This window comes from Falco rusticolus, chromosome 4, assembly GCF_015220075.1.
Source record: "Falco rusticolus isolate bFalRus1 chromosome 4, bFalRus1.pri, whole genome shotgun sequence".
NCBI lineage: Eukaryota > Metazoa > Chordata > Aves > Falconiformes > Falconidae > Falco > Falco rusticolus.
This window is the reverse complement of record NC_051190.1, coordinates 34492230-34507213: the sequence shown is the minus strand read 5'-3', so window position 1 is coordinate 34507213 and position 14984 is coordinate 34492230. Positions and strand designations below refer to the sequence as shown.

The window sequence follows — 14984 nt, the reverse complement described above, 5'->3', positions numbered from 1 at the left end:
ACATCGGGCAGCAGCACAACAGCCACTATGGTCTTGTATCTTGAGAGTATGGACGTGACAACCATCACTGCCTCTCCTAAATCATTACTCACCTACACATCAGTTCAGCACAGAGCACTACAAGGAAAAGTTGCTTTGGTTTTCCCAGCATCATGAAGGGAGCTACTTGCTCCTCCTTTGAATAATCAGAGGGAAACACGTTTGTTCTTGTATCATGACTCTCAAAATTCATGATTACAATTAAAAAAGAAAAAAGACAGCAACCAGCAAAGACATTTTGTTTAGCAGTTTATGAAAACAGTATATGCAGCTAGTTTATTGATTTTTCTATTCCCATTTCTTTATTAATTTTGGCCTGAAGTCTGTGCATGCAAGTAAAACCATAAAGGGAAATCAAGAGCAGGTATTTTCTTTGATACTGTGTCCAGATGTGCATAACTGACAATGTAAATTGTTTTAAAAACGGAGATTAATTGACCTTTTCAAAAGCTGTATCTATAAGAGATCAGATCTTACATGGAATTACTGAGTATGCTGGGAGGTTTGGGGTATTTCCACTGTAAACAAGGCTCCCAAAACTTTTTCGGTGCAAAGTCTAGAATCTAATGTTACTTATTCTTTCTTGCTCCTCTTCCCCCTGCAGTCATCCAAATCTGTGTCTTATTTTCTCTTCTGAGTTGTGTCACTGAGCAACTCTGCCTTCAGCAGATCCTCTGGCTCAAGAGTGCCTTCAAATGTTTGCCTGGTTGGAGAAAGAAAAAAAAAAAAAAAAGGGAAAATTAAATTAATCTGTGGGAGAAATCAGGTTCACTTGCTCCACCACTGTCTCCTTCCCTCTATGTCCTGCACAGCCAGATTCTGTTTGATTCCTCTTCTAAATGGTGATTTTTAGTTTCACACCATATGGCTGAGTGTGTTAAAGCTAAGTACTCTGCTTATTGTAAGGACACAGGAGGGCTGCCAAGCACCAGCAGGATGCCCGAGGATTAACTTGTGCCAAGACAGAGAGGGAATCTAACACGGAGGAGACAAAACGGGGAGATCGGTAGATCGCCAGCAGGGATAATAGACAGGAATGGGGGTTTCTTGCTGTCTGCTTTAAGCAGCCTGAATTTAAGCGCAGTTTGGAGACCTGGGGCCAGATGTCCGGGTCCCCTGTGTAGGGACTGGAGAGGCAGAGCCAAACAACAGGTATAATTTGTAGCATTTAGCCAGCAGTTCGCTGACTATAATCCAAGATACCAAGTCGATTTCAATTCCTAAGAAAACAGCATAATCAATAGAGGTTGGCACTGCATCCCCGTCATCCCACGTTCCCACCCTTCTGTGCTCTCCAAAGTCCATGTGAAGCAGTCGTGCCAGGTGTGATCACACATCTCCCAGGGGCAGTGAGAGGGGGCAGAGAAAAAGCCAAAGCAATTTCATTTTAAAATTTGAGTTCATATTCATGGCAAAGTTTCCACAGCAGTCTCCTAGCAGGAGTGATGATAATGACCTGTCATGCATTTAATGCAGGATACCTGTTTGATTAAAGCTCAACAGGTTACTGTGAGCCAGGGGCAGATTCACTTCTGGGGCAGAAAAAGTCCCAAACCTCAAGCTGATACTAAACGCTGGATTGCGAATAAATAAATAAGTGAATAAATAAACCCCTGCTTCCTTCAGACAAGGAGGGCAGTGAAGAAGAGCATCCTCCTTCTTTGCCTAAAGAGAGACCTTTCATGTTTGGTTCCTGGCTCGATCACGTTCCCCAGACACGGGGCTTCTGATCCCTGCTGCTCTGCGACAGGACAGGGGGCCTTGAACACCATCTCCTGCTCCCTGTGCCCTCAGACTGCAGCCACTTCTTTCAAAGGCTTGACAGCATTAGCAGACATACTGCGATGCACACGTGCGTCTCAAAGGCCTTTTAACCTAATCCATATTTATAGATCATCTTAATTAAGTATATACTGGGGAAACCTTTGTTTTTGCCATTGGTTGTTTGCAGTGGGTCAATCAATTCTAACTGCATCTATACGGATTATAAAGTGGGTGGCAACTTGTGTCAGAACTGCTGTGATTTCTTTAAATTAACCAGAGGTCCCATGACATGTTCTTGATAAAGGCAGTAATAGCAGCAGGCAAGCGCGTTAAGTGCAGAAAAGTAGACATGCCCCGGAATTGTCATTCTGAGAAAAACTCTGAAGACAGGGATTTACTTTGAAATTTGGAATCATTTAGCTCAGATCCAGTTGACAAGGAGTCGATTAGCTTCACAATGAGCAAATGCAGCACTGTCTTGTTTGCTGCAAGAGAAAACAAACAAAATGTCAATAAAAAATTACCTCTTTGCCAGAGGGTTTCAACACCATTCAAGTGAAGAAATAAAGCTGTACATTCTCTGTTGCTTTAAAAAAAAAAACCCACAGGTCGGGCACCTTAATGTGTATCAAGGTAACCACATTTTTCATTCCTTAGCCCACTACTCTCTGTCTAAACTCATTTGCTTTTTCTGCAAAAAGAAGCACAAACCCACACAAAGATGCTGAAAACCCAGCCTTTGCGGCCCACTATAGACTGTGTATTTAGTGCAAAGAAGTGATACCAAGAAAAGTCAGCTGAGAAATGAAGTGCCCTCCCAAAATGAAGAGCAAACCAAAATGGGGGACAAAAATAACTAATTTTTTAAAGATATAATTTAGAGTCAGTGGAATATATTTTGCATTGATATGTGTCCTCCTGCAGTCAACAGGCTATTTGGATGCGTTTACTGGCCAAAAAGTCTGGCTTAGTGTCTGTAATTTAGCTAATTTTTAATTGGTTGCTCTAACTGTACAGATTTAAATGTCTAAACACACATCCCATGGGGCAAGCCTTACATTCTTTGTTATTTTTTCATGAGCATGGACTGAAGTGTCAGTGCTTTAAAAGCATGCCCAATAGCTCCAGCCTCCTTTCATGCAGTATTTCAGGGCCTGGGTTCCACACTGTCCTTCTCCTGTCCCAGCCCAGTGAGTTACAGAGTCGGGATTATCTCTGTCGTCTTTCCTTTAATGCGAAGAAGAATAGCCCACGTGTGCCGTAGCTTGCATGAGCAGCATCCTCCTTGCTCTCCTGTGAGCTTTTTAGCAAAGACTTGGAGGCTCCAGGAGAGGGTTCTGGGTTGAATCCTCAGCATTTCCTATTGATTATATACATGGCTCTGCTCTCAGATTGCTGTTTCCCAGCTTTTTCTTTATAGGGTATGCAGACACCTAACTCGGGGTGTTTGTTCTGCTGCAGTCCCCTGTCAGTACCAGGTCAGGGTTTCACCGTGTCTCACGTCAGAGAAGCACACTGTCGCTGTGGGAGCAGTAGCCCCCAACATGCTGACAAACACAGTGTCTTGTTCCCTTTAGTACCGTCCTCAGCAGTCTTTTCATATCTGCTGATTCTTGTGGGTGGCTTTTCCAGAAAGTTTACCTTCAGCCCTGTTAAGCAGTGCTGCTGCCGTACCTGCCGGCACACGCCCTTGCAGCTCAGCCCGTTCCGGGGCAGAATGAAACAGCAGCGTGTTGGTGTGAGTAGCACGGCGTGTCCAACACAACTGCAGCAGACTGGAGACCTTTAGAAGTGTTGAAGTTGCTGGGGCTGTCACCTGTATTGTAGCAAAAGCAGCCCGCTGATCTTAAGCAGCGAGGGTCACAGGTTCAGGGAGAGGTGACCTGCTGCACTGCCAGGCACTGGGTCCTACAGTTCCTGAAGGTTTCGCTCCTTCCAGTCCCGGTGATCCACCAGGTCCTGAAGCCTGGGGTGAGTGCAGGGCTGAACCAGAGAGAAAAGCAAATTCCATTCTATCCTGTTATTTGTCTGAAAAAGATCTCTCTTGTTCCGTGTGCTAAACACATGCACAACGGGCTTTAATTTAGCAAGCTCTCTGAATTGCCTGTTTCAATCAGATGATCCTGCTAGTAATGCCAACTCTTATTTGTTTGGGGATTTTTAGTTAGAAAGTTCCTATTTAATTAATATGTTGACAAACAGTCTTCCATATTTAATTGCTTCCAAAGGAGGAAATTTAATCATGTGTACTTGTTCTGTTTCTTAAACTGCAGTGCTCTAGCAGAGCGTACTTCTGACCCATGTGCATGGAATAAACTCATTTTGGCTAGAGGTTATTGTGGATATCTACCATTAAAAATAGAGAGAGGAGTTTAGATGAATGCAGGAGCAGTTAAATGATGTATAATGGTGATGGGGATGTGCCAAACTAATCTAATTGGGTATTTGAAGTAATGGACTTGCACAGTATTTGACATTAAAGACTTTGCAAATGTAACAGCAAAGCTCCAATTAAACGTCCCTTTTCCCTCTAAATAAATGTCCTGATTTACTGCCAGCGCCTGAGACACTGTCCTCTGCATGGAAGAAAGGACTCAGTGTCAGGCTGCGGTGGAAGCAGCAAGGACATGTGGAAGGAATTGTAGCCATGAATATGTAATTCCTGGCCCCCTAACGCTATCCGAGCACGGTGGCTTTCCTAGCCCGGAGCGCCCTGAATGGGCCCATTCTGTGTGCAACAGTGTGTATGTTGGCAGAGCTGAACGTATCCTCTGTGCTGCCGGAGTGAGGATGCGAGGGAAGCCAGCTGAGAACAGAAAGAAATGGTTGAAAATTTAGTCCCCGGAGGCACTGGGTGAACATTTCTGGGAGGTTCCGCACTGCCTCTATGAGCAGCACCCTGGTGCGCTCGCAGGCCTGGAGCAGTCAGCCAGCCAGGGCAAGGGCGGGCTGACCAGCAGTGGCCACTTCGTGGTCTTTGAAGGTGTCACAGCCTGACACCACCTTAGCTGCAACATCACGGACTCGGGGCAGCTACTGCGTTCTGCTGAGGCAGAAGAGCTGCCGTAAGGGGAGCAACCACAGCGCAGACAGAAGCGTCATTAGGAAATGGTTGTGATCCGTTACTTGGTACAAGAGCTCAAAATGTAATTTTCATGAGAGAAGACTCTCTCAGCGAGACTGGAGCACTTCCAGGGATGATGCTGGGGCTGCAGGTATTTCATTATGGCTCTGGTCTGCCCGAGGCCGTGGTGGTGTCCTTCCAGTGCCAGGGGGGCACCACCCAGTCTTTGGAGGCAGGCTGAGCTAACAAATTTTGTGACTTTTCCACAGCAGGGCATGGTTCATCAGTTTAGGGGGAAAAAAACCAATCTGAGACAAATTAATGATAGCACCTGAAGGTCTGACGACAGTCGGCAGCCTTCTCACACCAAGTGTCCTTGAACTATTTGCTGATTTCAAAGCACAGCCTTCCGCGGGTGTCTGCAGCGGCAATGTCAGCTGTGCGGGGCTTATCTCCCGGGCTGCTCCTCTGGTGAAAGAGGCAAAATCAGCTTCTCATGAACGCAGAATGGGCTTCTGAGGAGGAGCTGCACGTCGATCAGGCTCCAGGGACAGATAGGAGCTTGCAGCTGAGATGCTCTTGAGGCTGGGCCTGCCTCGTTGTGCTGTGCAGAACAGCCCTGTGTGGTGCCTGGCTGGCCGGCAGCTCTGGGGACGCCGGCTGTACATGATGCTAGTAAGGCGGACGCGGCTTCCAGCCTCAGCGCTGTGCCCTGCTCACGCAGCACCTGCAGCGCGAGCGTCGTGGTGAGCAGAGCTGCTGGTGGTGAGCAGGAGCTGAACTGCTGCACGCAGCCAGTCGTTCTCAGCTTGCAGCATGTCCTCAACGCTGGGGAAACAGACTGTAGCACACCACTAACTCTCGCCTTTTTGTTTGCTGTACTTTTAGACCCTGAAGGTTCGAGGGATTTTTTTTAATGCACTAACGTCTGGCTTTATTTCTGCATTTCCAGAGGAAGCCATGAAGTATCACAGCGGGCCTCCGAAGAACGCATACATGGAGCAGAGCTTTCAGGGCTTGAACCCTGTCCTGAATATCCCCATCAGCGCTGCCCGTGTGGACCAGGCCAAGAGGAACGCAGAGCTCGTGGGTGCCCGGCTAGAAGCCTGGGTGGACTCTCTGGTCAGCAGCGTCTGGTCGGCCGTGGACATCTGCAGCACCGGCCCCACCGCCTGCCCAGTCATGCAGAGCTGTGCTCAGACAGCCTGGAGTTCCCTGAGCCCGGACCCTAAATCTGAGCTGGGCCCCATCAAACCCGACGGTCGCTTGAGGTAGCATCTGGTACGCTCTCCTCCAGCACAGGTTTTTAAAAGGGAATTTAACCTTGTTCGTATGTGAATCCCACACCGCATTTCAGAAACCTAAGGGAACATTATAATTTTTTGTTACTTATTGCAATATAATTCATTAAAAAAAAAAAAAAAAAAAGATTGACAAGGCCTTTGGCACTGCCCTCTCCATCCTGCTGTCAGGGGCAGCTTCGGCCACCCCGCAGCCCCTGCCTCCCCAAGGTGCCCCGGCCACATGTGCCACTGCACCCGCCGCCTCTGCAGGCTCCAGAACGGCTCCAGAACGGCAGCAGCAAGCCATGGAGAGGGCAGCAAAGGAGCAGCTGCTAAAAGTGTTTCTTAAAAATAAATCTGTCTGTACCTCCGCTGTTTCATAGGCTTTCTTTATTTTGCTACCCTGAATAAATCACAGCAAAATTCCCTTTTAGTTATGCATCCTGGGGAGGTCGGTTACTGCAGGCTAGAGCCTGTATGGCTGCATTACCTCACAGGACCTGAAATAATTATGGTACAGCCTCACTCTATTTTTTTTTATTTTTTTTTTAATTACACAAAGTAATTCTAAACTTAGTTAATGTCTGTTATCCTGCTTAGGAAAAAACAAGCAAAAGCAGAAACTTCCAGATTATTTTCAGAGATTTTTTAAAACTTAATTCCATGATAAACTCTAAACGGAACCAGTTTGCTATATTAGATTTCTGTGTCTCATGCAGTCAGGTTCAGGGTCTGGGTAGGAAGAGTATTAAATTGAAGAACAAAGAAGTATTTTGGATTTCAGCCCTTTGGAATCTGCGGGTTTTTTTCTAAGCTCACCAGTACCTAAGCACTTTTGCAGACTTGCAGTGCAGCAGGTGTGTCTGTAGGCTGGGGGTGGGCTGCAATGTGCCTGCTCACAGCCTTTGCCGATTCTGCTTGTGAGCTGAGCTTGAGTTTTTTCTCAGGCAGTGGAGTTGTGTGGAGCCAGTAGAATGGTAGAATTGGGACCTAAATCTGTAACAACATGTTTCTTCCCTAATGCGAATAGTGGCTAGTACGTCTTAACACTAATTCCCTCCCTTGATCTCAGATCTGCCAGCTCTTCGTGTTCATGAAGGGTCCTTCTAGGCTTGTGCAGGGCATGGGTTCCTGGCCGAAGCCACGAGCTGACAGCGAAGGAGAGCAATGCTGTAGTTCTCAGTGCTCTGACTTTATTCTGTCAACAACCTACCCTTGCGTGTCTTCAGAATTTCTAGCAGGCTGCATCCTGTTTTAAATGGCATGTTTTGCATCGTTTTAAGCTGCATTTTCTACAGTAGGAAAAAGATTTATTTACATTCCAAGAACTTTTAAAATATAGGGGGGGTATGCAAATTAATCTCCAACTAATGCATTTTACATTAACATAAAACATGCAGTTTGTTGTTGCTGTGGTAATCTCTTGTTAACAACGTAACCCAAAAAGGCTATTAAAAGCTATTGGGTTAATTAGGAGAAAAATCCTGTTGATGTAATGAAGTGAGGTATCTGTTTACCCTTCTGTGTCTATGGCTAACTTTCTGCTGATGAGAGTTATGCATCCACAGCAGGAGGGAAACAGACCCTTAAATCATGCTGTAATCGCGTCTCACAGAAAGGTTGAATTCCCTTTTAAACAACAGTTGCAAGATGACCGTAACACGCAGATCCCAGTGGCTTCTAGTATCTCTCTCCGACGTATTGGTTTAAAGCTACTTGCATTTTGCTTTGGACTTGAAATTGCAGTGTCAGCTGTGCTGGCATTAAGGCAAAGCATTGAAATGTTTATCTGGCACAAAAACGGATGCATAGAAGGAACAATTTAGGTATTTATTATTTATGTTTTAGTCAATGACTAATTAGTAGGTGCTGCTTTTGCAGCTTGAAGATTACGTTATCTTACTAACTGAAGCTGCCTTTATTAAGAAAAGGCCTTCCTCCCCTCACACCTCCTTTTCTTTTTTTGTCTTGATTTTGACAGTCACTAGAGCAGTAGTTTTAGGAAAGCTTGTAGCAGTGAGAGCTGGTTGAAATATTTCGGTCAAGGTAATGTTCCAGCTTCACAACCAGCTCTAGTAGCAAGCGTGTTTAAAACCAGGGCTGCCAACAGGTTTATATAATAGAAACACAGTGTTATTACTTATTCAGTGGAGGTTTTTTAACAGCGCTTGTTTTTAATCTGACATTCCTTCGTGAAGTTCAAATTTTCTGGGGATCTCCAATCCTCACTGTGAAGTCCAGGGCTTTAGTCACACTGATGCAATGGCAAGTCTATGGTTCAAGCCAAGCCCTGCAGGTTAAATTAAGAACGTCGTATTTGGGCACACAATAAAATTCGTTAACAATCCCAGCCAGTGATTGTTCTCAATAAGACTACTGGGGTGGCGGCAAAATCTTCAGTCTGTCTTGCACATAAGCATATGTATAAGGGTGCGCCCACACACATGCATGCAGATAACTTGGTTTTTAAATTTGATACTTTTTTTATTCTTAAGCAGGAATGTTTTTAAGTGCTTTGTTGGTAAGTTTTCATTATTAACTAGACCAAGCAGATGGTGGCAACAATCCCATCTTTTGTGGTTAGAAGAAAATCTGCCACTTTTATCATTTAAAATGGAAGGTGCAAATTATTTTCTTTTAGTACAAAAAAGGGAAAGAAAAACAAATGGTTGCTGATATATCTATTTACATTATATGCTAGGTTTAAAATAAAACAAAATTTATATTAGTTTATTTTCTGAAAGACAAAAAGCATCTACACAAAGAAGTTTTGTAGCAAGCTGGCAATCCCAGTGCTGCTGTTGAAATATATGATATAAAACTGAAGAGGCTGATCCTGCAGTCCTTTCTCAGGCAAAACTTCCATGGAGTGCCAACGCTGAGTAAGGACTTCAGGGTCAAGTCCAGCATAAATAAAGGGTGTGGCAGTATGATCTGAGTATATACTGTCTGTGTTTGAAGTCATGAAAGGATGAGCTGCTGAGTTTGGAATGTCTTCTGGGGGCAGTGTCAAGTTTTGGACCTAAATGACAACCTCCACTATAGCTATTAGTATGCAGACACGGATACATGAGTTATAGATGGGACACTGTGTCTGAGTTACAAAGTTCTGTAGTTGTGAAGAAAAACCATGGAAAGCAAGACTTTGCATCAGGGATCAGAGCTTGCTCCAAGTCGATGCTGTGGTAGCGCTGCTAAGAGCGACATCCTGCTTGGTGGCTTTTCTGGTTCTGAAACGGCAGGCACCTGGAGCCTGTGTTGAGTATTATGTAGTGTGAGAAGAGAATAACTTCACAGATCTTACATTTGGTGAAAAGGAGAATTCAGAGCAGGGGCCCACAGTTCATGCGAAACAAGCGAGTTACGCATCTTCATTTGAATGTGCGAGTGTTGTTTTCCAGCCACGCTGGCTAGTCCTGGCTGAAGAGGACTCCACCTGAAGGCCAGTTTTGGTGAACATCCCTTCCTGTGGGAGGGGGCTGTACTTCCATGGGCACACATTTGTCTTCTGTGCATAATGCTTTGCTCGTTCAAATTCCCTGCCCATTCTGCACGACAGCCATGTAACACTTCTGTGATCAATCAGTATTACGCAGAAAAAGAATGTGGCACAATGCAGAACATCTACATACATGATTTAATGAATTACATCCAAAGTCAGTCTCAGCATTATGCAAACCTGTTTATATGGTAATGTTAAGCCTTGAGGCTAATAGAAATAGCTCAAATGACAGTTTATTTTCAGATTTGTCCAATTCTTTCTTTGATGTCATTGGGACATTGAGTTGTAGTATTTGTATTTTCATTTTCTGATATTGAAAGGGTTTTTTAGAGTTGAATTATGTCTTCATTTTTTGTGCTCTCGGCAAGCAGAGAATTTTAACAATTCCTTCATGATAGCAAGTGTTATACAAGAAAGTCCCTCTGTATCTCTGTTGTTAAGCCTTCGTTATTGCTGAGCCTAGAGATACAGGAATGTGCATTCATCTGTTACAAATTGACTTTCCTAAGTATTGGCTTCAGTGCACAATGCATGTACAGTTGTTTAACGGCACATTATCAATGATCCTGCAGCACCTTCAAAAGGACCAGCTAATGTGTATTCACCTTCTGTCCATCTCCTACAGCACTAATTGCAATACTAATGAAATCTCCATCACTCTTAGCCACGATTATGGTGGACAGAGTAGTGAAGTCAGTGAATCAGAACTGGGATATTCTGAGCCTGGCCAAAGGGAGAGATGAAGGGTAAAGAAGCTGCTGAAACTTCACAAAAGTTTGACACAGTTGTGCTCCAACAAACCTTTGAACAATCTGGGCACCTTCTGCACAGCAAGGCTGGGAAATGCTGATACCGTGAGATCTCAGCTTTGACTTCCCAGATAAAAAGAAAACAAGATCCAGATTTTTATCGTGTCCAGGCAATGAGGACCAACTTTCTGTTGATTTCTCTGGTTCTCTTTCATCACAGCTGTCAGAGAACTGCCAGCTTCCCGCCGGCTGTCACACCCTCGTTGTCTTCCCAGATCACAAAGCTTCAGGAGTTGGCCACATGAAACCTTGGCGAGCTCCACCACTTTCCATTGAGCAGGAAGTTTTGTACTTGTGTGAGCCAAATCCCTTAGGCTTCTTCAAAAACCCTAGCTGCAAATCAGAAAAGTTTGCTTTTCAGAGCAGCCTTCAGTCAGCTCAGTACTAACACACGTGAAGGAGTTGGTAAAAGTGATTGCAATTATCTTTTCCCAATTTTCACGCAGGGGCATTTAATACATGTAATAGTAGGTTTAGTTATTCCAGCATCAGACCTGGTAGCAAGTAGCTGGCAGCGTTTCGCACTGGCCTTTGTTTCAGCCTGGTTATGCAAAGATAATGGTCCGTACGTGCTTTTATTTCAGCTATTCAAGACCTCCAGGATAGTCTGAAGCATTCATAGGACATGAATTAAACACATGCTAAATGGCAATTGAAAACATCATGTAAAAAGGTCTTTCTAGACCAAACCCTCAGGCTTCTGCCAAGACAGCTCCAGGACTGGAGCCCCCAGAGAGGGTGGGAGCAGTGTGGAGTTGGAGGGATGGGCCGCTGCCCTCCTAGGGGCCCAGCAGGAGCTGGAGAGCGGGAATGGCGGCTGAGGGCAGCTGCTGCTGCAGCCAGGCACAGAGGAGCCAAACAAATTAGGGTTAAGGGCAGCGAGCAAGACTCTGTAGAGAAATACCTTTTTTCCTGTAGACTCTTCAAGGATGAGTAAATGCTCTGATTTGTAACTCCTTTTGGAGGGGTAGAGTAGAAGGGATTGGCCTTTGAAAACCTTTACAGCCACCATCGCAGTAAGGGAGAAAAGAATCGGGCTGAGAGCATTTAAAATTGAGGCAACAAACCTTACAGCCCCACGGCCACAGTAGCGCTAGTCTGTCTCCAGTTACGTTTGGTGTTGGCAGCGATTAACCTTCACGGTGTGATACTGCAGGTACCATGTTGATTTTGTTCCTGTAGACTAACAGTAGTGTGTAGATCACTCTCTGCTCTTTGCTTCTGCCTTGGTTACCTTCTTTTGCTCATGGGTGCTATCACAGCTGCTACCTCACTGTGTCTGCAAACACGTTTACCTGATAACAACAAAAAAAGGTACCAGAAATCTCCTTGAACTGAATGTACAATCTATGCAAATTCTCTTTCTACTTTGTTAAAACCTAGAAGTATTACTTGTAACCTTGCCAAATAAACAGCAAGATACTGTACAGGTGCCTCTGATGACAGAGTGACAATTCTAGGCGCAGTTCATTGCGCTGCATTTGTATATTGTAATGACTTGACTTGTCTTTGGTTCTGTTGTAATTAACACCCTCAACTGAGAAGATAGCAACCTCTCGCTAGGGGAGCACCTTCAGTTTGCTGGGAATATTCTGGAGGAGGATGTCTGTGGCATTTCGTTTTATTTTCCTGCTTACATCCAAAAGAAGGCACAGACCTGCTGGCCAAAATTAGGGTGGTGTTTCAGATTTTCCTTGGGTGAATCCGATCAGCTCTGGATTGCTTGGTGTCTGTCCCCATTGCAGCATCCAGTGTGTTGCCCCTTAAAGAAAGCCTTACTTTCATCCTTTCTAAATGTGGCCTTAAACTGTGTTAGAAAGTTTGATGTTGTCTGTGTCTTGCTCACTTTTTCTGTTTGTTGTGGAATAAATAAAAGGCACCTTGAGGTTTCTATTACAGCACAGTTGTGTTGCTGTCAGCTTACACTTCACAAATACAATAGAAATTGCTTACAAATGCAGTCTTTAAGGGAAGAAAATGACCTTCCCTTTGGGCAAAAGGATGGCTCATATGTTCATATAAACCTTAGGAAATTATGAGCTCTGTCTTTTGCAACTCACTGTAGATAAGGAAGGTTGATTTAATTACCTACAAAGTACAAACTTAATAACTTTTAATTTATCTTCAGACTGTAACAGGACAGACTGCTCTCAGAGGCACAAGACAAATTCTGGAGTAATTTCACTCATTCTGACATGATGTAGTAGCATTCCTTTCAGATTCGATAGCTGATAGCTGGGAGTAGATGTATCCTCTTCATGGTATGGTCTTAAAATCTGAAGAATGTCACCATGTGGGGCCAGATTTTGAGTGATGGTTGGGAATCTAACAGTACATTTAGAAGACAGGGGAGTCTGGTTGTATCATCTAAGTCGTAAATGCATTTCCAAAAATTTGGCTGTTGGAGCTTCATCCAAAGGTTGTCAAAATCAGCAGAAACCAAGGACTTCTGCCAAGGCCCGTATATGTTGGGTTTCTTTACTAGTTTTCTCCATGAGAACTGTCATGTTGCAGTAGCACCAATATTCCCGGCAGGCTGCAGTGCTTTGAGGAATCCCAAATCCTATCCTGTTTAGGTATTCAGATGCGGATACAACCCTAAAGGCTACTGAAAAGGGTTACGTAGAAAACCAGATTTGCGAAACAAAAAGAATTAATTTGAGTTAATGAAATGATTTTTCTGACTTTGTCATTTTGGTTTTGTTTTGGGTTGATTGGATTTTTGTATTGCCTAACATAGTCCATAATAAGTTATTCCTATTCTGTCATTTTCAAAGACTGGTGGTAATATAGTTTTAAGAAATAACTATTTTGTTATAGATCATAATATGCATAAAATTGTACAGAAATATTTTGTAAGCTATTGAATAAGAAAAAAGAAAACCATGTATATACAGCAAAGTTTAAAAAAAATACTGGGAATTCAAATGGAACACACTGAAAGTTGTAGATATTTTGCTATTTATTTAAAGGAGTATTTTATGAGATATTGAAATGTCTTAAATTGACCGGTAATCAAAGTTCAAAGTCAGAATGCTTTTCTTGTAGTAGAATGTGATTTTCAGCAATTATTGCACTACCCATTTTTGCACCCTTTTGTCTTTCATTTAGCAGAAAACAATGTGCCTTAGCTATATTCTTTGTCAATGGGAGTTTGGTTTTATTGTCCAACAAAGCAAATTTTTTTGCAGAAAAAGAAATGGATGTATTAAATACTGTATTATACCAAAAACACTGCAGTTGTATATAAATGCTTTCTGTCATACTGTGTTTTCAGATGCAGAATTTTAAAATAAAAAAAAGGCTGTCTTTAGGAGTAGATGTGCACCTTGTGTTATTTTCAAACCCACTGAAGCACTTTGCTGCTTGGTGATATTTAGGAGGAAAAATGGGACCAAGCACTACCGATCGGTGATCACAGTGCTGATGCCAATATGCTGCCCGGTCGGTCATTTCTCAGGCTTTATTTCCCAGCCATAGCAATTATGAGGGAAATGTTCATGGACACTTTGCAGAAATCAGTTTTTGTTGGCCCAGACAATGGCTTGCAGGCACACGGTGCTGCTTCACCTGCAGCCTGGTGAAGGGTGCTGCCACCAGCAGCAGTGTTGGGAGGTAGGTTGGACCCCGCAGGGCTCCCAGCACTGCCTGCACTGTGGGATCTGGAGACACATCCAAGCTTTTTGGGCCAAGTTCTCCTAGTTTTCAAACTCAGGTGGCGGCTTTTGTGCCAGATTCTCCCTGCCTTTTCCAAAGATATCAATGAGTGGTAAACAGATGATGTTAACAAGAAGCTTGATTAGGTCTCATTGCTGAAGGCCATCAACTGTGGGATGCAATGCATCTCCAAAGTGTTCATCATCCCAAAGAGAAAAGACTTAGTCATGGGGGTAGGAATAAGCAGCTGAGTGCAGAAATGGGAAGTAATGATAGGGCTGGCTGGTTACAAGGACAGCAAAATATGCATCCTTTGCCTTTACTGAAAAGATGAGCTCAGAAAGACACATTCCTTCCATAGGTCCCCTAGTGGGTTATGGCCCAAACCAGCATTGCCTAATGTTCACCCAGCATGAGCACTTTATTTTCTTACCCACAGGCTCCACTCTGAGCACTGATTTCTTAGAGCTGCTTCCAGAGATGCAATGGAGAAAAATTGTTAAATTCTCCTTCAAGTGGATGATTGGCATCTTTAGCATCATCCTCATGATGTATTGCACGTTTGTCTCCTAGTGCTGCTTTTTGATGTAGGATGCTTGAAAAAACCTCCTTGACGACCTTCCAGAAGTCTTTGACACCACCAGGAGCCTGCGTGACTTTTTCATGCACCCCCAAGAACTGCTGCAGGTTCTCTTGGCAGCCAGAACTGCTTTTGATCTTGTGTTTTCTTTTCACCTGCTGTTCAGGAATTCCACTTTTTTTGGCACTTAGATGCAATGAGGTCTGTTAAAACAGAAGAGGGAACACAGTGCTAATATTTTAGTCCTGGCACAAAGGAAAGATTTTCTGTGGGGGGAAAAAGGGAT

At 43.9% G+C, this 14984-nt stretch overlaps 1 protein-coding gene across 2 annotated transcripts in view; it reads left to right on the top strand.

Annotated features, from left to right (window-relative positions):
- The window catches only part of XYLT1 (xylosyltransferase 1), a 202465-nt gene extending 188688 nt beyond the window's left edge, over window positions 1-13777 (top strand). For both annotated transcript variants that reach the window (XM_037385493.1, XM_037385494.1), the window contains one exon: window positions 5820-13777. In XM_037385493.1, the coding sequence (XP_037241390.1) occupies window positions 5820-6142 (323 nt within the window). In that variant the 3' untranslated portion in view covers window positions 6143-13777. The remainder of the gene's footprint in view (window positions 1-5819) is intronic.
- The last annotated feature ends 1207 nt before the right edge of the window (window positions 13778-14984 follow it).